Raw genomic sequence first — 22209 nt, 5'->3', positions numbered from 1 at the left:
CCGCTAGCAGGTTGATTATGATCTATATTGCTGTACTATGATTCGTTTTTCTGTGGCGTAGGATGCTGGTAGTGTGGAATTTTGGATCAAACCACATCACGATTAAAAAATTATACTATTTTTTAAAAATATTAATATCACTACTTCCAATGACACAAATTTCGGTTCAAATCTTTATTTCACATTAAAACAATAATAAAATTGCACCCCAGTGGAACTTTCCCTCCGAGAAACAGATTAATCTATATCATGTAAATAAACACCTTAAAATAGGTAATGTAGAAAAAAGAAAGACACCCTTATGAGGAAACAATAGTGCGGTGTTGGGGAATTGAAAACCTCTTAAATTGCGTCGATATCGACGTCTTCTACACCGTCTTCATCGGGTTTTGACGCCTTGGGAGTAACGACGGCCGCCGGTTTTAAAGGCGTTACTTGAGCGCGATCGTTGTACTCGATCTCGACCTAAAAATTACTTTTTGTAAAAACAGCAGATTAGATGCAAAGAGCTCTTCTTACATCATCATCAGACTCCTCAGATTCGGAAGATTCTTCATCGGCTTCCTTCAACCATTTAATAAATGGCGCTGCTTTATCATGAATTTCTTGACTCATCTCCTTGGAAACATACTTCTTCGATATCTAAGGAAAATTGTGTTTAATCTCATCATCACAATTTACAAAAACGTTACCTTCTCCGCCCATTCCAGAATAGAGGCTTCCTGCAAAATATCTAGGTCGTAGAGCAATTTCAACAGCGCAGGGACTCTGGGTAGTAACACATCTTTATGGAGTACTACCACTTGTTCCAGACCCCCAATTAGGTAACGCTGAGCCTTTTTGTCGTTCAAAGTAAAACGCAAAAGCAGCAGGCGGTACTTCTTGGCCTGCGGAAGAGCGTTTTGATCGAAGAGCAGCTCCATCAAAACCAAGGGTGCTTTCGTTTTGATCTCCAAACGTTCAGCTTCCGCCAACAATTCCTTCTGGTCATCTGTTTTTTCCAAGACGCCTATCTCGAGTTTCCTCTTTACTAACGCATAAAAGATATCCATGCGCTCCTTCTCGGTCTTTTCCAAGTCATCACTGATGGTCATGTTTTTGGCGCCATCGGTGAGATCTTGCATACGAGCACGTACAGCTTCTTCTGACACATCCACAGTCCAACCTTCGTCATTCCCTTCTTCAGCAGCTCCTGTGTTGTTCTCCTGAGAGGTTTCCATTAAGGAATTATCGACGCTATCATCAACGTTTTCTTGACCACCCTCGCCATTGGTCTTTTTGCTGCGTTTATTACGCTTCCCCTCTGTGAGTGAGGAGCCTTGAGTGGCAGGATTGAGATTAGGGGGGTTTTTCAAGATGAACGTCATTAGCTTATGGTTGCTGATCAGGACGCCATGGTAGCCGCAAGCCTTACACCCCTATTGTAATCCCAATAGTAAGAAAAATCTCGTGAGGTCCTTATTACCGTACCTGGGTCACTTGGTTCTTCTTGGTGCTGACAATAAGGTCAGTCTCAGGGTTCTCACACTCAGGACAAAGTACAAATTTACGGATGAAACCATCGAGCAAGTCTTGCAGCTTCACTGCGTCGTGAGACCCGTTGACGATAAAACGCTCATTCTGTTTAGTAAAAGAAAGTTATAATTGGTAAAAGGGAGTAAATGCTAATACTAACTTTGAAATCAAACAATGTTTGGGCACCCAATTCGCAGCCGAAATATTTGGTAGGGTAGGTTGGAGGTCTCCCCAGAGCTTTAGCAACTTCGGCCATGTTGACGATTACGGTCTTAATCCCATTGCCTTTGCCTTCCACCTATATAACCCCTTTAATCTGTCTCAACATAACTCAGATACCAATCAACATACCTTTGCCTGCAACCTCGGCATTTTGTAGCGGTAGAACACATCGCTGACGCTGCGATTAACGTTCAAACTCATCTTTAGATGTTTCTTGGCTGAATTAAAAGGAAGAGTTTATTGAAAATGATAACTGGAACGGGGCAGGAAGGGTGGGTTTAATTGCCTGTCCTGATTTAATGATGGGGGCTGGAGGTTGGATAATCGTGGACACAAAAACAAAACGTGATGGTCGGTGATATTGTGTGAACCAACGTAAAGAAGTCACGTTTCTCTGAAAGGCTGAAGTTTCCGGTGCCTATTGGAAGAAAATTTTGTAGTCCTGAAAGGGTGAAACAAAATTCATAAACGATTTTGTCAAAAACTTTAGGATTTAAAATACCTATAAGAGGGGAGCTTTCGACGCTGCGAAGTCATACACCTCGCTGGCTCGGGCCCTGAACTCCCAACTATATTTTTGGTTAATGATGTCTCTGCAAAAAAGAATGATTGTTTATTAGAAGACGTTCAGTGACACTCTTTGACCTAGAACAACAAAACAAACATGAAATTACATTAAGGAGTGATAATGGACAGATTGCTTGTCTGTGTATACGGTTTGAGTACGTGGAAATATAATGGCGACCTTTAACTATTTTCAATAACTTCTTATTGGTATTTATTGGTCTTTTCACGAGATTTTTATAACTAATCATTTACCGGTCTAAGTATATGTCCACAGTAATACAATTTCTGGTGGGAAACGATGGAATATTCGGTATGCTCATCGACACTGACAACCTGACTAATTAAGTGACAGTCAGCAACGGTAGATGACTGCGATGTTAAAAGGACTTAAGGACTTTTCAAGACTTTCATACCAAAATCATGATTTATTGTTACATAAAAAAATATAGTCCCGATTTTGTGACTCCCTTCCTCAAGAACAGCATTACATTGCTTTTAGCCATTGGTCAACTTACTGTTTGAAGGGTGTTCTTCTTTCTCACTTTATTCCATGATAAGAAGTAGGTGGATGTTCGTTAGGGGAGGCGACACAAATTAACGCATAAATGAGGCATTGTAGAGTATTGTGAGCAATTTTTTATGGTAGATAGAAAAGAGCTATGGCAACACTTCAATTGCATAATAAGGACGAATTTTAGGTAGCATTCGCGGAAAAAACATTAAAATTTTGAAACCAGGCATAAATGCTCTTTAGAGCAATCAAATCGTGTACCATATTTCCTAATTGCGGACAAAGACTTAGTGGCAGCCTTTAAACACCTGCTCAAAGAAAAGTGCAAACAGATTGATAATATTTCAGAAATGCAAAAGAAATGGAGGACAATGGGAGAGAACTCCGCGATCAAACGTCACCTACCATATACAAAATATAGGGCTGCGCCTTCTGTGGGTAAGAACGGGGGGCGCATCGGGCGCCCCACTTCTGCCGTTCGCTGGGGGTCTGCAATGGTGGCTCCTTGACCAGGGGGTTCTTTTGCACATAGGATAAACTCGCCGCACTCGGAAACGGAAAATAATGGCAAATCTCGATAGGGAAAGACCGCGTCGAGGGCGCAGGCCCGGAACATTGATCGCTGACGATCTGGAAATTTTGGACAGAGTCTCGTCTACTGTCGCGCATTGGGGGTGGAAAATATGCGTGGGGAAAATTACGAGTTTGTGTGAGCACCACTGCGTTAGAGGTGGCCATAAATATTAGATGTACACTCAGTTAAGGCAGCGCTGTTGTTGTCACCTTTGACCTTCCTTATTGTTTTGCAAGTTTTGAGAGAAAGTCGAAACTTGCAGGATACTCTCACTTTTTGACTGCAGAAAGTTTACATAATTCTCAGTCAGCACTTTTTTATAAAAATCATCTTTTAAATGAAATCACTTGGAACAGAGAAATGAGGTCTTTTTGGCTGAAATTTCATTTTGAAAATCAAATGAATAAGGAGCCTTTAGGAAAACACTATTTAATACTACTATTATATACAAGGTGACAAAAAGTTTGTGCCAAACTTAAGCAGGTTATAGGGGACATTGCGGCGACCCTCCTTAAATATGGCACAAACTTTTTATCACCCTGTATATAAATCTTTTTTCCTACAAATGTGTTACTGTAAAGATTTTAAATAATCAATTATTGACCCCTCCTTAATATTATACTACATACTCTGAGTGAAGCGAATCTTTGGATGGTCAAATGCACAGGAGGGGCATGTGGGTAAGATGAGTTTATGATTAAATTAAGGGATTTAATAATAAAAAAGGTACTGCCAGATTTTAGTTTTTGTCTCTTTGTAACTTTAATTTTTTTTGTCAAATTTTCATATATATATGGGAATACTAAGATTTAGAAAGGCTAATCCTCATCAGGTTTCCTAAATCCTCTCAAACCCATCAGAAGCTGTTTGCTTTATGGTGTGCAATCAAGTTAAAAAAATGTAGTAATAAATCCAACATATTGGAAAAGTTTGTTGATAAGGTATTTTTTAATATGAATGACTGTGCTTATATACATATAAAATAACAAGGTATTGTGAATAATAACTTACCGTTGTATCGTTCTAAAGTCATATAAAACGATAGCGCCCAAGTGGACGAACTCCTTTTGGTGAGCAAAGTTTGAATTGTGTATTCTGGGCCCCCAAGTCCAGAAACTGAGATCTCTGCAAGGAAAATTACAGTTCTAAAGTTTCCCTGTCACTGTGTTGCTATGTGGCACATAAGTAATGAGTTTTACTGCTAATGATAAGGCTAAAATACAATTATGTGCTAAAAACTGTATCTAGTACAATGCAAAACGTTCAGGATATACTCAATATCTAATAAGGATATGAGTGTGGCTAGAACTGACTATTTCTGGACTTACGCACATAATTTTACTTTTCATTAAGCTGAACGAACATATTGCGGTACTATACAACGTTCGAAAACGACGAAATTGCCGACTTCCTTACGTTGATTATGTAAAATATAATCTGAACAAACACGGCATGCACAAACCACACCATTAGGTTCAACTTGATGCAATATCACGTTCCATTTCGTACTTACCACCCCGTCGCTTACGTATAGCGACAAATACGAACGAAACCGGGTTCACCAATTATTGAATCTGAACAATATGGAATATATCGCTATAAAACTCGATTTTAGTTAATAAAAAAACACAAAATTATCTAAAATGAGATATTAACTTCCAAACGATCCACGTTCACAATCGCCATATGCACCATAGCAATAGCAACAGCACAATAGCAACCTAAAGCAGCGAAGAAGAAAGGCAACAACGCGCCGTCCTGGTCTTCTTAACGCATAAATAATAAGCTCGCTCTTCTTAACATATAAATAAATAAAGTACGATAAGAAATCTTAATGTTTTTAATGTGAATTCTCGTATTTACATAAGTTTTAAAGTAATATACAGGGTGTCTCCTAAACATAACTTTCTGGTATGCCATGCGTTTTTTTATTATCTTTACGAATACTTTATTTTATGTTTTTGGAGCAAACGCTTTGCTCCAATTCTTTTCGGCATTTTCTCATGTAACATTTTGTTTATCTAAATTTCTTAATTCGAGTCCGAATTTTAATTCACAACCGCCATTTTGTATTTGTTGTGCTTTTGGAACAAGTTGTCATGAACGTAGCGACGTTGACTGATCAAAAAATTTCATTGGCCAATTGCATTAGATGCAGTTTTCGTTCTTACTCTTCTATCTTCCTATAGAATTTGGCCCTCGACCCTAATTTCGTAAGACCATGTGAGAGTGAGAACGAAATTTTTTGATGAGTCAACGTCGCCAATTGAATTGTTTAATCAATTCACGTCCCCAAAGATGTAATTATCATTCTCACATGTTCCCATAGAATCAATGCCAAGGAGCTTAATTCTACAGTAACATGCGAGAGCAAGAATGGGTCCAATGACATTTCTTTCAAATTTCAGGGGAATCAGGGGCCCCGAGTCCTGACAATGAGAAAAAGCGTGTAAAACATTGTACCATGGTTGCCATAGCTTTGACTCGTTGCAATATAACTCTTTAAATTCGTGTTAATCCATTACAATGAAAATAAAAATGTATAAGATTTAAAGAATTCAATAATATGTTATGCAAAAATAACCAATTCTATGATAAACTGAATTAAGAAGTTAAATTAATTAAATAAATTTTTCCAGATTCATCACAGCGGCGTCGCTGCAAGAAATTTCTAAATCGCGTATGCGTGTAACTGCTCTACCGGTTGGGCCTGCGCACTTTTTTAGGAATTTGTTGATTTTATTTTAGCCCGTCGTTTGTGTTATAAACTTTTTAAGGCCGAAGTGCCGTATTCCCTGAATTCCTTTCTAGTGAAGTGATCTCCAAAGGGTCACAGGTCGGATTTGTTGCCTAAAAGAGTATTCGCGCCGTCCGGGTGCCATGGAGAGCGATAAAAGCTCGGACATGGAGAAGGAGTTAACCTCAACCAGCAGTTCGGTAATGGACAATCTCCAGTTAAAAAGCGACGATGAAAAAGCCGGGGATAAAAGCGATTCAAACGATACGCTGCCCACCTCGTCTACGGACGCGAACACATCCAGCAAATGCACCAATTTAGGTAAGAATTGTGGTTAAATGAGTGCCCATTTTTTCATTAATAGCTTGGCGTCAGGTCCTTTGAACTTGAATGACCCTATACAGTAAACAAGAAATCACCCTGAGTATCTTTAAAGAACATTGCAATTGGTACCCTTAACTTTCAAGTGCTACCTTGCAAAATATTCCATTCAAACTTAGTGATCTTTCTGATGCTAGCAAAATAATGGTGGAGGTGCCAAAAACAGTAATTACAGTCTTTAAAGTCCTAGTTAATGCCTCTAACTGGAGGTTGCTGGTTCTCATAAATGAGAATAATGAATAACTTACAACATAATATATATTCCAACTTGTAGCATTTTTTTTTGCAAATACTGGTGCAAAAATAATTAGTTTTGATTCATATTAATTGAATGTCAATTAAATAGTAAGCAGGAAATAAATAGATGCAGGATTTCTGGAATGTTATTTCTTTCTTACATGCAATAAACCATCTGATGCATATGGATGACGTGTTATGGAATGTTATGGATCAACTAAGGTGCAATTACTAAAACTGTTGTAAACAGTAGGTAAATCATCAAAGATATTAATTGAATTTTAAAGAGATGAATGTCAGACTATTCATGTCCAAAAAGTCAAGAAAGAACTACCAAATACCAAAAATAGCTTATCAAATGCTAAATACAATAGACATATGTGAGACATATTAATATTTAGAAAAAACCTGGGAAAATGATTATACCTCTGTTTCATCAGAGATCTATAGTGTACCAGTTTGATTCTATTTTTTTGTGTATTTATTTTTGTAGATAGAACAATATTTTTATATTTTTATTAAGCATCAGGGATTAAATGCTAGACAAAGATACTCATTATTATATTTACATACCCATTATTATTAGCTATCCACTATCTAAACCACTATTTTTTATCAATGGACTAATAAAAAAATGTTTGTACTATATATAAATTAAGATGACTAATTCAAAATCCTGAGGTAAACATAGATGAACTAAAAAAGCCTTTTGGGCTCATAAAATATTCTAAACCTCTCCATATAAGAACTATGAGGAATAAATTATAACAAGGTCTGTGCCGAGAGATAGAGCATGGGATATAAGAAGGAGAAATACTACCCTAAAATAATGTTTTTTTATATTGTTATTTATAGTAGTTAATATTCTGATGAAAATCAAGTTAAATGTTTAGTTTTTTTGTCCTTGAAAGTTATACAGACCTTTAAGTACTGTGGGTAAAGATCTTTTGAAATATCAGCTATTAAATTTTCATAGTGGTAGATAACAATTGAAGATAAATAAACTTCAAACTGCAAGCAACTTGATTTTTAGTCTCAGAAGACTCAATCAGTAGCACTTCATGTGACATGGATCCCTCAAAGTTAAATACCAGTATAACTGAGACATCAGACAAGAGCTCATCCACTTTTGACACAGATGCTGAGCTTTTAGGAATGTCTATGATGGCAGGATCACATGAGAAGATTGAAGAAAATGTTGATGACTTAGTTAATGACCTTGAGACTTTATTGGGAGAATCTACAGATTCATTTAATGTCCCTGTTAAATCTCCTGTTACAAATGAGCCAAAGACTGAGGGTAAGAATACTGTAAAATAATAGACTTTTTTTATAATTTTCTTTAGTTTCTTCAGCCATTGAAAATGTGATACCCACTGAAAACATTGAGAGTGAAGTGTCAAGTAATACAGTTAATGTAACAGAAAAATCTGTGGTTTTAGTGATAAAGGATACTGATAGTGAAGTTAAAGAAGATTCAGTGCATTCAGTGAATGCTGAGGTTACAGGTGAATCTGAAACTATAGTAGAAAATTCTAGAGCTGATTTTTCAAAATCTGAAGATGCAATTCTACCTACTGAACCTCAGGCTGGTAGTTCCAGTCCCCAAAATAAACTAGAAATATCAGCATTAGAAGACAATTCTCAGAAGGAGAAAGAAAGTCAAGAGGCACCTCAAGACTCTGCTGAACCTGTAGTAGAACAACCTGTTGAGTCAATTGAGGTTAAAACTGTACCTGCAGAATTAACTTCAAATATTCAACTTGATGTGAATACTCTCCAGGGAAATGAAGATGAAGCCAGTGACAAAGATGATCATACAACAGTTGAGCTTGCAAAAGAAATTTCAGCAGATGAAGCAGCTGAAGAGGAAATTGAAGAAGCAACTGCAAAAACTAATGTTTTGTCGCCTGAAGAATTGAGTGAGGATTTTCAGAAACAAAATGATCTTGATAAGCATATCGAGGAAGAGGCATTTCAGTTTGAAATTCCTAATTCCATTGACAGTTGTGTCAAACCTGAAATTCGAGAGGTGATCACATCTTTGGAAGAAGAGCAAAGTGAAGCTTTAGAAAGTGCAAATGAACCTATCACAGATTTGTCTTTTAAAGATGACACTCTTCTAAAAACTGCAGCTCAGGAGGAAATTCAAATTGAAACAGGTGGTTCTAAATCAGGAATTGAATCTAATGTAACAGCAGACATACAAGAAACATTTGAAGAAAGTCACACTTCTATGGAAGATATTATTCCAGAAGAATCTCTGTCAGTAATTGAAGAACCCAAAGAAGAACCCCAATCTGAAAACACAGCAGTTTCAGAAATGGAAATCACTGAGATACCTCAACAAGTAACAATTTTGGAATTAAAAAACCCTGAATTGGTTGAAGAAACCCCAACTTCAGAAGTGGAAATTACTGAATTGCCTGAAACTGCACTTGTAGGTAGAGAAGAAATTGAGGTCACTCCAGTAGTGGTGGAGCCTGAAGTTGAAAAACAAAAGGAACTTGTAGAACAAGCTCCAGAGGATGGTATTAAGGAAATTACAGAAAGTGAGATTACCAAAGAACATTTAGAAGAAATTAAAGTGGTGCCAGTAATAGAAACTGTAGAACTGGTAAATGAAGATGCTGAAATCCCTACTCTTATAAGTGAGAATTTGGTGATGGTAGATGAAGACGTTGCGGTTAAAGGTACAGAAGTTAATGTAAGTCAAACTAATAATATTGAGGATAAAATCACTGAAAGTCTTCCAAATGAATCACCCTCTGATATTGTCCAATCAGAACCTGTACAGTCAACTGAGGCATTGCCTAAAGAAATTGATGATGCTATTGAAAATCAAGCAGCAGAAGGCTTAGAAATATCATCAGAACCTAGGAAAGACAGTCCTCTAGAAATGATTGTTCGAAGGAAAACAGTAGAGCAAGACCTAGAGAAAGTGGTGTGTTTAAGTGAAGAGTCATCAGACTCAGATTCTTCTGAAGCAGTAACTGTATCTATAGTACCATCACAATCTGAAGAACATCGAGACATAATTAATATACCTGAAGAAATTAGCGAACTTCCCGACTCGGCACAAGCAGAAGATCAAAATATACCAGCAGTTATAATGGATGAAATACTCCCCATTCCACCATCAGAGCCTCCTTCAAATTTAGAAACAATGTTGGCAGTAGCATCATTACAAAATGAGACTGCACCTGTGTCGGAAGGCAGGCGCCTAAGTGAGAAGGAAATTCGAGATATGGAAGCCTTAAGAATGGCAGTAGCAAGCATAACTGACAGTTCTCAGAGCAATTATGATGATGGTTTTATGGAAGTATCCATGGAAGAGACTTCAAGTGCGGTTGTTGAGGATGTTACTGAGACAAGTGAAAATGTGCAGGTCCCTGATAATTTACCTTCTGAAGTTGAAAGCGTTCCTGTCCTAGAAAATGAAGTTGCGGCTCAAGAAATGACACTAGAGGAAAGTGACGAAAAGTCACATATTGAGAGTACTGCGAATGTGTCTGACGCCTTCGATAGTGAAAATGTCGGAGTGCCCAGCGAGGAAATTAAAGAAATCGTACCTGAAGATGGTGGAATGGCAGTTCCTGAGGTTGCACCTATATTAGAGCTCTCTGCATTTGAACCATTAAATAAAGATCAAGAAAGTGATAAAGGTTCCATAGAAATATTAGACAAAATTCCTGAAATAGTACAGGTACAAGGTCTGGTACAAAGTGCTGAAGAGGTTGAAAACAAGACATTTGAGGAAACGTTGAATAAATCTGAGCAAGAAATTGTGAAACCTGTAGCAGAACAAATAAATATGGATACAAAAGTTGTGAGTGATGTTCGAGAGACTGTAGAAACATATGAATTTAAAGCTACAAATGAAGTCATTTCTGTTGAGGATCAAACTTGTGAAAAAGAGAAAATGAAGCCTGAATTACAGAAGAGCGACGACGTGATTGTAGCGGTTGAAAATGTTGGAAATCCTGAACCAATACAGCCAGAAAGAAATTGTGTGTCGCCAGTAGAGGAAATTCAAGTAGCTGAAGAAAAACCATTGCGAGGCAGAACAAGGTAAACATTTGAATCTTAATTTTGTAATTTTAAATAATATGATTTTTAGAAGGGGAAATAATAAAGTCAGTGAACCTCTGACTATAAATGTTGAAGAGACTGAGAGGAGAGAGAGGATATATAGCCCAAAATTACCAATAAAAGCATTGAAAAATCCTGATGAAGATATAGGTAGTAATACTGGTTCTGAGGCTGAGGTAAGTTTGAATTTTCTCTAGTAAATAAGTTACAGAACCTAGTTTTTGTTCATTACAGCTCAACAAAGGTAGCTTAAAAATGACAATTACAAAACAAGCTGACAAAATGCATTCCATCCTGAAAGTATATAACCCTGATGAGGAATCTGAACAATTGGATATACCAGAGGAGCCAATTCGAAAACTGATAATCAAACCGAAAATGCAACAAATTGAGCAACAGCACAGCCCTAAAATTGGAACCCGCAGCTCCAAAACTTACTCTCCTACAAGTCCCAGATGTAGCAGTCCTAGAGTGACAATAAAACCTGTTACAAAACCTGTTGAAACAAAGGCAGAGACTCTTGGTTCATTAAAAATCACTTTCAAGCCTGTAGTAAAACCGGAGGAAAGTGTGAAGAAGCATAGCCCAAAGGTAAGTTATTTGTTTATGCGTAAAATTGAGCTTTGATTGATTAATTTTGTATGTTTTATAGTTATCTAGAGATGCTGAGAAGAATCACAATCCTAAAATTATTATTAAACCGATTCCAAAGCCTATAGAAATGGAGAGGGAAGAATCGGTCACCCCGAAAGTCACCATTAAACCGATAAAACGACATCCTGAAGAGGCGGAAGAATCTGAACAAGAGAAATCTAGTCCCAAAATTACTATTAAGCCTGTTGTGAGTTTCTTTATATGCAAATTTATTTCTTTTACCATAATGTTTACTTAGGTCAAACCTCCGGAAAATGACGCTGAGCCAACAGCACCAAAACTGAAAATTAAACCTTTGAAGAAACATGAAGAGGACCTAGCAATGCAGTTAGAAAGAGAGCAAAACAGTACCAAGATACATATAAAGCCGGTTGTTAAACCTACTGATCCGGAGCAGGAGAATTTAGAGGAAGTGAAGGAAAGAATTGTGCTAAAAATAAACAAAGGTTGTCATTGAGGAAAAACCTTTAAAAGGTGTTTCAATGCTTTGATTGTAGGAAGCCTTCCTTCTCCAATTAAAGAGTCAAAGAAGAGAGAGTATCCAGAGGAGGAGAAGGTGGAAAAAGTGGCTATAAAGCTGAAATTTTCCACCACTGGAGGCCAAACTCATATAGTGCAAGAAGGGGAGGAGAGTAATAAAAGACAGAGGAAGGATAGCGGCCACTTTAGTGGAGCAGGTGAGTGATTTGTATGTTTTTTAGACTACTAAAACTGTTATGCAGTCAAAAAAGACATGGAGGAGGCGTCTTTGAAGAGGCCACTTGAGGACAAAATTCCGGAAAAAAACAAGAGGTTACGAAATGCTGCCAGTCCAGACAAAATCAACGCAGACTTGAATAAGCCCGATAGTGTTGAAATAAACGTGAAGTAAGCAAAAATAAATTTGAAATTTAGAAGGAAATTAAACAAACTCTCTTATGTTTTGCAGATCTCATCAAGAACCTCCTCAGGCTATCTCCAAGATTGTAGATCTAGCCTCGGAAACAACCCATATCGTCTCTTCTCCAGTGTTAACAGTAGGCGTAGCCACACCAGTTAGTACTATCCCCAAGAGACGGGGACGCCCGCCAAAAGGGAAAACTCCCAATAAGCTTACCCCCTTACCGCCCTCACCACAAACTACCCCTTCAAGGGTGGAACTAACTCCCACAGTCCCAGAAGCTACACCTGCAACATCGGCCAGTGGACGACCGAAGAGAAGTTGCAGAGGTAATTTTATGATTTTAAGAATTTCTTTATAAGAATATTTCATTTTTCTATTTGTTTCAGGCTTAAATGTGATGGCAACGCTGGGTATCAAGCCCAGGAAGCCAAGGGCTCGTGGTAGAGGTAGCAGAGTGAATATGGGCGACCGGGGACCACCGCCAATGCATGTACCTCCACCTGAGGAACTCGCAGATATTCATGTTGAAGAGATCGTCAGACCCGAAAAGGTGAGTGTTTGTTTATTAATTCGTTGTTGTTACGTTAATTCGGGAGCGGTAGAGAGGTTCCTTGGGGTCTGGTGTTTGATGGTTACAGAAATTTGGGACAAAGATTTCATGTGGTTTGGGATTTTAAGGGCAACGTAACATGTTTTATGTTCGAATGGATGATAAAGAAACTTTTGTGATATTATTTTGCGACCATTTCGTTATAATTCTAGTATAATATATCAGATTAATTTATAATTCTAGTAAAATAGAGCCAGTAACATATGTGTTTACTGTGGAGCTGACAAATCAACACGTGATAGGCATTTCAAATTTAAAAAGAGTTAAATTATTAGAAAATTACCATGAAATTTGGCAAAAATGTTGTATGTAATGCGTACATAATTTTTATTCGATTCAACTATTTAGGGAGTCGCTCGCAAGTTCGCTCTATCTATCTCGCTAGAGTTTCGTTTTATGTGTGAATTTGCCGTATAACCGTGTAAAGGGCATATCATTCATTTGTACAAGACACAACAAAGGTCCCAATACTGAGCCCTAGGAAATTCCCCATATTTAAATTTTTTACTTAGTGGCTCAGAGTGAGAAATTGATGGGGAGATCTGCCCATTTTAAAATCAACAACTTGCTGGATACATTCCCCCCCAATTCCCTTGTAGGTAATTCCTCATCTGGATAATCCATTTTATACATGACTCTCTATGGTACGGTGGCAAAATCAAACTTTGATAGATCTGATTTAATTTTTATCAAAGGAAGGATTGTGTACAAGTGACCTTGATTAATCTAGGAGGACAGGGTGTGTTTTGTTCGCATTATTATGGATTTTTAGCACTCTTTCTGAGACATAAAAATGAAATCAGGCGCCGAGAGACCTGATTTGTTTTTGAGAAGAAAGTGCATTTTATTCAGAGTTGTCTTCAGAGTCTTGATTATTTTTTCAGAGAAATGAAGAAAGCATCAAGTTTCAAAGGATAGGAGAAAAAGGGTATGTTTTTTACATACATTTTGTTCTAGACTTTTATCACTTTTTCTGAGAAAGGAGCGACGTTCATACCACTTATTGTTTGGAAGGAAAAAATAAATTTAGTGTCTGTGAAAAAATTGGGGAAAACATTGGGAGGTTTAGCAAATCGATGCTTCGGTTCACATCTCGTCCAAACTATTCTTTTAAAATCTTTAAGTAAAACACCATACCCCTGCCTCGGCAACTCACCAATGAATTTGGCGACTTATCGGGTGTTTTTTATTTTCTCCGCAGGCCAAAAAGAAAAAAAGAAAAAGTAGCAAGAGATCGAAATAGTCGTGAATTTGACGCGATTTATTTTCCATCATTTTGGTACTTCCTTCCCAACCGAGAACTTTTTGTTGATGTTTTATAGTGATTTACGCTAAAAGAGTATAACTGTTATTTTATATTCGGTTAGTTTTTCTAAATAATGCTGTTCAAAGTAAGTTTATGAGGTTTCTGTTATCCTCGATTTCTTACGATTTGTGAATATATATTTAATCCGAGAGGCATAACAGAAGACCGGTATTGACTTAGATTTTTTATGTATTACTCTTAGGTTCTTAAGTTGTATATGAGATGTTCAAGGGAAAAGTGGTGGAAGTGAATTTTTGGACATTTTGGAGTTTCGAGTGGATAAAATTGATCGAGAGCAATAAAGTGTAATTCTCAAAAGAATATAGTAAAATTGTACATGTTGTAGTTTTGCTTAACATTGTTCCCTCATAAAAGCCAACATGCTGACAACCTTTACCACTTTTCCTCCGAACGGTCATTATAATGTTGGAATGCGTGTGTTGTCGGCTAAGGTTTACACAGTATCTGTTTTTTTTATTATAAATTGTCATTTTTTATTGTCACAGATTGTTTGGTTTTAGCCTGCCAAATTGTTAAAAATGTGAAAAGTACTGGAAAAAAATTATGAGAAACACTTTCTAAGAATCTCATTTTAGCTTTTTAACCCCCCGTAGTTTGTATTATATATGTATATGGACATTCCGCGAGTTTAAAGCAAACATTTACATAACATTTTACAAAATATTTTAAAGACAACCAGAAACTTGAGTTTTAATATTTGTAGGCACTGATGAACCAAATGTATTCTACATTTCGTTTCAAAACAGACGCACGACGAGATTTTTCATTCTGTGTTGCAAATTCGTATTTTTCTACTTCTAATAAATGTTCTTAATGCAGAAGACGAATTTTTATTGGGAATCTCCGTTTTGTAATATCGACGCAGCAGAGAACTTGAAACGTTCGGCGCAACACATTCGGAATATACATGCATACACTCATTCCATATCTAAGCTAAAAATAACGACTAATAATTCACCTGCCTGTGCCTTCAGAAAGAATATTTTCGTTCTATTTTGGCCGGTTCTCTGTGAGTAGAAGTTTCGATATCATGGGTACATAAAACTCCTCTTTACCAGTTCTCGCTAAGGCAAAGTAGTAAGCAACGTGGTTCTTGCATCGGCCCTAAATGGACCCAGCTATTGCGTGATGTACCCAAATATATTTACTCAAATTAAATAAACTGATCGCAGGAATTATTAGTAATAGTCGTCAGGCAGTTGAAAATAATATGAATTTGAAGCGTGCACCGCACCGACAAGCCACACATTTGAGCAACATTTCCTGATAATCATAAAAAATACATATTCAGTTTGATACCATTTCGGTCGTCTCTGTTCGTTCGATGTAGCTTTCGCATTAATTCTTTAAACTTCTCTAAGCACGAGCGTACGCTTTGAATCAGTAACCTTGTACCGTATGTAAGTATTGTTTGTACAACGTTTTCGTGGGATTTAATTGTCAGACTAACGTAAATTTAAATATGTATCTGATTAAACGTATCGACGAGATTAAACTAAATTGTTTTCTGCGTTGAAATGTTTATCACTGCAGTAATTGTTGCGTCATCAATTGGCGACTTAGTCATGTTTGTCGCTGTATGTAAACACCTCGCATTTTGAACTCTAAATATATTCACGACGAATTACAAAAATTGGTACTGACGATATGTAAGTAAGAGACATAGCATAGATGCAGAATCTATGCTATGCTCAAAATTAAGCTCCAAGAACAGCTCTAAAGAGTTGGCCACAAATATGAGCGGACCATCTCCTTGCAACTTCAAGACCTCTGTATTCGCTCCCGCGCAGTAAATCGTTGTTAGCAATAATCCACTCATGTTTGTGAACAGCTCTTTAACTAATAAAACTCATTTCTGTTGTAGGAGGACAAGGGGAAGACTAAGCAACCACTGAAAACCGATGAGGATGTCGTGCAGCAGCTGTCGCCTCACGTAGAAAAATTACCGGTAAGTAAGATTATTTGAAGGATAAAAAGGGGATCGATGAGGGTTGGATTGCTCTCAGGAGGACGCTTCAGCGCCGCAGCAGAAGTTGGCAGAAGAAGAAGCGATAAAACTTGCACCGCAAATTGCTGCCAAGGACGAGTCGTCTGCAGAGCTTACGAAGAGAACTCCTCCCAGGAAACTTGAGGTCACGACGAGGAGGCAAAAGGCGCAACTGCAGAAAGAGGTAGAGCGGATCGTTGAGAAATCCCCGGAAAAGTTTGCCGAAGAGGTGAAAAAACCGGCCCAAATTAAGAGTAACCCCAAACGGGCCAGTCAAGCCAGCGACAATGAGCCTGCGTCCCCTGCGTCAAGCACCGCTTCCAGTGTTACTATCGTTGAAGTAACTGGGCCTAGTCCGAAGAAAACTAGTCCTGGAAAAAAAGTCCTTGAAAAGGCTGATGAAAGTGGTGTTGAGGCCAAGAAGTCTAAGGTAAAATTTTCAGTGAGTAAAGCGGGAGTAGAAGAAGTTTTGTTGTAGGTAGAGAAAACTGATAGCTTGCAAACCCAACCAAAAGAAACTGATTCTGCGTCAAAATTGTCCTCAAGCAAAACCGTAGATCCCGAAATAATAATAATCGACGACGACGATAAAGAATCTGACGAAGAGGAAGAGGAAGAGGAGGAAGAGGAGGAGTCGGACGGAGACAGCGAATCGGAAAAAAGGAGAGAATACGTCTTGCAGAGGAAACAAGAGGCAATTAAAAAGTGCCGTGCAAAACGCATGGAAAAGCTGGCGCGAGCGGCTGAAGTAAAGAAAAGACGACAAGAACAGGCGGCTCAGCAGAGGGAAGCGAGAAAAGCTGCAGAGGAAGCTGAGAAGGCCGCTTCAGAGAAATCTAGAGCTACAAGGAGGTTCGCAATGTGCCATTATTTTTATCCATTTCAAAATTTTAATTTAGGTATGGACGATATGGAGTACCGAAACCTCAGATATCTCTAATCGATGCGCCGGTGCAAGAATTAGAGGGCACAGTAAAAGGCTTGACAGGGCTGTTTAGTCCCGGAAAAGTGGAAGTAAATATTAGCCAGCCAATTGTAGTAGAAGATGATAATTCCGAGAAAGATAAATCAGAGGTAAGTGTTGATAAAATTTTAGGTTTCGCGGATATTAGGTGTGAATTGCAGCAGCTCACGCCGGTAAAATCATCTGGTCAGTCGTCGGAATCAATGGTGGTGGATCCACTAGAAGAAACGGCGGTGAAATCGGTGGGAAGCGAGGATGTGGTGATGCTAGACGAGGACACGAGGATGAGTGCTGATTTCCGAAGTAAGTAAGAATCGGAAGATGTAGTTCCGATTTCTTGAGTCTAATATATTTGTTTAATCCAAAACCCCATATTTCTGCGGTTTTTATTCCATTTTAAAAATACCTCTACAGTTTAGAAATTTGGGCCTTGCAGGTTCAAGATCTCACACGCCTGCCAAACAAACAATACCTGCCCCAGACATCCTAGTAGAAGACTCACAGGGTAGCATAGGCACAGAGGGAGGCAAATCCCGCACCAAAACCCCCAAAATGGAGGTTTTCCAAGACCTCGAATCACTATTTACCGCGGACCAACTGGCCGAGTACTCGTGGAACGGTCAGGGTCCCTTCATGCTCCAAGAACAGGTCACCCACTTTCTGGGCATCAAATCGTTCAAGAGAAAATACCCCAATGTAACAAGACGCACGGTGGACATGCAGGAACGCGATTTTCTAAAGGAAAACAACCAGGTGACGGAGCGTCAGTGCGACTTGGGCTTGACCGCAGTCCTGGCTCAGGATATCTTAGATATAATGTATACAGACTTTCAAGATAAGTACGAAGAATACTGCAGGGCGCAAAGGGAGCGCCAGGCTCGCGAAATGGCGAGCAAACAGCGAGCTTTGAATCAAGTTTCTCAAAAACCCGGCTTTGATAAGATGGACCTTATGGAGCAGGCGGTACAATCAGTGTCCTCTTGGAATCAACAGTTCAATAAAGTGAGTTTACGTCAGTTTTTGTAGTTTTCAAAGCTTATATTGCTCACTTTCCAGACAAGAAAAGAACAAAGAAGAGCCTACATGGACCTACAAACCTTCACTATTCACTACCCACGTATGAAAAGAAAAATCTTGGCTACACCCAAAACAGGCCATTACCCTGTGACTCTTGTTCCTGGTCAGTTCATCGATCACTACAGAGAATTTACGCCAACCGAACTGAATAATCTGCCATTGAATACCATGTGTTACGACGAAATTAAAATCCCCAGTTTTTATGCCGAGTTCAACGAATCCAGCAGTGGATCGGATTCAGATTCAGACTCAGGTTCAAGCGAATCCAGTACCGGAACCGAGTGCGACGACTCGAATTGCAAGGAATGCACTTCAAAGGGATTAAAAAACGGAGTTCGGGATACGGATTCGGATGTGATGATTATTGAAAATGACGCGAGTAGTAGCGATTCAGTGGTTTTGGTGAGCGTTAGTGAGGGGCCGGTGAAAGCATAAAATTAAGAGATCATTTTGTTGTGGGTGAAAAAGATATTGTACCGTTGAGTGTAGTTTTCAAGGCTTTTAAACCTGGCTTTCTGGTATGAGAAACAAATCCAAGTCATCAGTTTTGAGCCGTTGAAATAGCGGGTTCTACTAAAGTGCTTGTGACGCAAAGGTTGTTGGATTCTTTTTAATAAGAACACGTGTTGAATCTAATATTTAAACACAAAACAATGCAACATTAAAAAAGTATTGTAAATCACCCTATATGAATCGATGGAATCTACTCAATTCTGAAATTTTTATACAAAATATTTATTATTTAAATACATTGTTGGTGTAAACTAAAATATTACTGAAGACAAAATCATAATATTTAGCAACAAGGCGTAATTCATTTGTTGTTGAACATAACCCGCAAACCTAAAAGAAATGGACAAAACTATAAAGTAATGCTGCGTCCACTTTTTCTATGAGGTTAATAATTGCGCCAGAAATGTTTTTAAATTTATTAACGTTAACGTAACTCCTGTACATGTTATTCCAGTTGCCTTGAAGTATCCCATTAACACAAAAGTAACTCTTAAATTATTATATTTCAATTTAAAAAATCACAAGTCTAATGGGAATATCCTACTACTTCTTCAAAACATCAATAAAAGTGTCCTTCGGTACTGAAATGTTGGCAATCATCCTCATTTTCTTCTTCCCAGCAGCCTGTTGGGCCAAAAGCTTCTTCCTCCTTGTTACATCTCCTCCGTACTAAATAAGACCAATCAACACTATAACATCCCTTCAGTGTCAGTACAACTTACCAGCCACTGAGTGACATCCTTCCTAAACGCCTTAATGTCCTGCCGGGCTAGAATTTTCCCCCCAATAGCGGCCTGAACGGCTATATTAATCATTTGCCTAGGAATCATTTCCTTCAGTTTAAGCACTAGTTGTTTCCCTAGTGTCTGAGCTTTGGACAAATGCACAATAGTACTTAATTCCTCCACTGCGCTTCCATTGAGCAAAATGTTCATCTTATAATTAAACCTATTACGGCTGTTCTGTGATAAAATTAATGGAACAAACCTTCACTAAAGGACTGCTTTGGTATCCGTTATCTTCATAATCAAAGCTAGCATAGCCAGAGCTGATGGACTTTAGTACGTCGTGGAAATCAATGATGATTTCCGCGAGCGGCAGCTCATATTGCAGCATTATACGATCATTGTCGATATTAGTAGCGTTTTTCTGCACTCCCCTGCGATCCAGACACAACGTCATTATTGCTCCCAAATATTGAACAGGCGATATTATAGTACCTAACAACATCATAGAAAAACAACAAGAAAATACTTATGTATTACTCACCCAATATCATGGGTTCGAAGCAATCCTCAATCAGCTGCGTATCCGGCCACAACGCGGGATTATTAACTGACACAACATCTTTCCCATCTTTTTTAGTTTGTTTGGTTTCTTTTAGCTTTACCTTATAAATGACTGAAGGGGCTGTTAAGATGGCTTCAGCACCATGTTCTTGTTGCAACCTTTGGGAAAACACCTCCAGGTGGAGGAGCCCTAGAAAGCCCAAACGCCACCCTTGACCTAAAGCTGGACTAAATCTCTTTCAATTAATTTCAAAGAGGTTATTTGAACATTAGTTTTCACCTTGAATCAATGGATACAGTGACTGCAGAGTCATTCAAAGTGAGTTTGTCTATGGCGTTTCTTAGGTTAACATGTTGAGATTGATCTATTGGATAAACTCCTGCAAATACCATTGGTTGCATTGGTTTAAAACCAGGCAGAGGATCAATATTTTGCCCAGATATATGAATAGTGTCACCTATATGCGCTTCAACGCTTGAACGCATGTTGCAACCAACAAGTCCTATTTGGCCTGCTACTCTAAATAACAATTATTTAGTATAGATGATGTAGGAAGTAACAAAATCGACCTACAGTCTGTCAACTTCCACCTCTTGAGGCCTTAACAAAGAGAGCGTTTTTACTTCATATTCCTTCTTTGTGTGGCATGACTGAATGTTATCTCCCACCTTTAAACAACCATCTTTAACAAAAATCAGAGACAAAACCCCTCGGTATTTGTCAAAAGAGCTATCAAAGAGCAGAGCTCTAAAAGGTCCATTTCTATCTACTTTTGGGGAGGGTAAACGGGTCACTATAGCCTCCAAGACTGAATCTATTCCCTTGCCCAATTTCGCTGATATCTGAGTATTTATGATACAATATAAAAATCTGGACAAGTTTATGCTATACAGACCCTCAATATTTCTGTTGGGTCCATGTCAAACAAGGTTTCCAATTGTTTTGAGACTCTTTCTGGGTCAGCATTTTTGAGGTCTATTTTGTTTAATACAGGAATTGTAACTAAATCATTACCAAAGGCCAAATAAAAATTTGCTACAGTTTGTGCTTGGACTCCATCATTAGAGTCTACAAGAAGAATGACTCCTTGGCATGCTGAGAGAGACCGTGATACCTGGATAACAGAGTTGAAAGTTAATTATACCAAATAAAAATTAGACACCATTTTAATCATTCAGCAACTATGAGAAAATTTGTAATCCTCTTCCGATCAATCACAAGGTCTTTATCTTACACTCTTCTGTTTTAAATGAAAAGTCTACACAAAGCTTTCTCCATTAATAAAGTTGTCCAATTTACTACAAATAAATTCAGTTATATTTTGTCCATTTAGAACACACCTCATTTGAAAAGTCAACATGTCCAGGAGTATCAATTAAATTCAATAAATACTGATCACCCTCATGTTTAAACAGCAGTGATGCTGTTTGAGCTTTAACTGTAATACCCCTTTCTCGTTCTACTTGGAGCTTATCAAGTATCTGGTTTTGTCCACTGTTGGGTTTAACAGCTCCAGTGATCTCTAAAAGCCTATCAGCTAAGGTGCTCTTACCATGATCTACATGAGCAATTATACTAAAATTTCTTATTCTTTCTACTGGTATGCTTGTAAAATCCACTTCTGTTTTTGCTTCGCTGTACAATCTACTTGGAAATGTAGGCAAGGGTCTATAAAATGATTTTTAGGACTAGAAATTAGGGTGTAATGTCGAGTACCTTCTTCCGAGTTTTAGTTTTCTGTGGTGATTTCTAGAGACAATTATAGTGAACAGGCGATTAAACATTGTGGGAATGGGCACTTATATATGTGAAAATTGATTGGAGTATGGGTTTCATGCAGGAAATCGTATTTATTGTTTAATTCCTGATTTTTTAAAGTTTGAAATAATTTTTTTTTTCTAAAAATCCTAGAACATCCTAACTCCACTTTTTCTAACTGCCGATTTTTGACTTTTGCCATCTGTCAAGCAGTGTAATAAGCACACTTTTCCTTCTTCCTCTGATTGCCCAGGATTGAAAGTGATAGAGATGTACTGATATGTTGGAGTGTCTCGTATAGCTCTAACTT

General features: G+C 38.0%; 3 protein-coding genes across 8 annotated transcripts; 1 reads left to right on the top strand and 2 right to left on the bottom strand.

The window, feature by feature from the left end:
* Positions 1-159: 159 nt before the first annotated feature.
* On the bottom strand, positions 160-5096 carry eIF5 (eukaryotic translation initiation factor 5). 3 transcript variants are annotated; one of them, XM_066396009.1, is made up of 10 exons: positions 4903-5096; positions 4401-4514; positions 3221-3445; positions 2240-2330; positions 1867-2179; positions 1676-1813; positions 1471-1620; positions 693-1418; positions 520-642; positions 160-465 (listed from the first exon to the last, which is right to left on the bottom strand). In XM_066396009.1, the coding sequence occupies exons 5-10, from the start codon at positions 1936-1938 to the stop codon at positions 343-345; spliced, it is 1332 nt and encodes a 443-aa protein (XP_066252106.1). In that variant the 5' UTR covers positions 1939-2179; positions 2240-2330; positions 3221-3445; positions 4401-4514; positions 4903-5096; the 3' UTR covers positions 160-342. The 3 variants fall into 3 exon arrangements, with proteins under 3 accessions (XP_066252106.1, XP_066252104.1, XP_066252105.1); XM_066396007.1 differs by lacking the exon at positions 3221-3445; XM_066396008.1 differs by lacking the exons at positions 3221-3445; positions 4903-5096 and adding an exon at positions 4722-4866.
* Positions 5097-6099: 1003 nt separating this feature from the next.
* On the top strand, positions 6100-18932 carry LOC136413215 (putative leucine-rich repeat-containing protein DDB_G0290503). Of its 4 annotated transcripts, none has more exons than XM_066396619.1 (18): positions 6100-6447; positions 7778-8044; positions 8091-10815; positions 10865-11012; positions 11071-11427; positions 11489-11677; positions 11729-11936; positions 11988-12167; positions 12213-12357; positions 12419-12699; positions 12760-12923; positions 16175-16258; positions 16317-16727; positions 16776-17149; positions 17197-17371; positions 17423-17564; positions 17698-18263; positions 18318-18932. In XM_066396619.1, the coding sequence occupies exons 1-18, from the start codon at positions 6270-6272 to the stop codon at positions 18771-18773; spliced, it is 7050 nt and encodes a 2349-aa protein (XP_066252716.1). In that variant the 5' UTR covers positions 6100-6269; the 3' UTR covers positions 18774-18932. The 4 variants fall into 4 exon arrangements, with proteins under 4 accessions (XP_066252716.1, XP_066252715.1, XP_066252714.1 ...); XM_066396620.1 differs by having other exon boundaries at positions 6101-6447; positions 17426-17564; XM_066396618.1 differs by having other exon boundaries at positions 8100-10815; positions 17197-17564.
* A 403-nt stretch (positions 18933-19335) lies between these two features.
* On the bottom strand, positions 19336-22032 carry waw (Translation factor waclaw). Its single transcript, XM_066396622.1, has 9 exons — positions 21858-22032; positions 21482-21809; positions 21037-21255; positions 20715-20983; positions 20421-20660; positions 20121-20368; positions 19839-20071; positions 19574-19786; positions 19336-19520 (listed from the first exon to the last, which is right to left on the bottom strand). The coding sequence occupies exons 1-9, from the start codon at positions 21923-21925 to the stop codon at positions 19395-19397; spliced, it is 1944 nt and encodes a 647-aa protein (XP_066252719.1). The 5' UTR covers positions 21926-22032; the 3' UTR covers positions 19336-19394.
* Between the last annotated feature and the right edge of the window lie 177 nt (positions 22033-22209).

The sequence above is a fragment of the Euwallacea similis genome, chromosome 13 (genome assembly GCF_039881205.1).
Source record: "Euwallacea similis isolate ESF13 chromosome 13, ESF131.1, whole genome shotgun sequence".
Taxonomy (NCBI): Eukaryota; Metazoa; Arthropoda; class Insecta; order Coleoptera; family Curculionidae; genus Euwallacea; species Euwallacea similis.
This window is presented reverse-complemented; position numbering and strand designations above follow the sequence as displayed.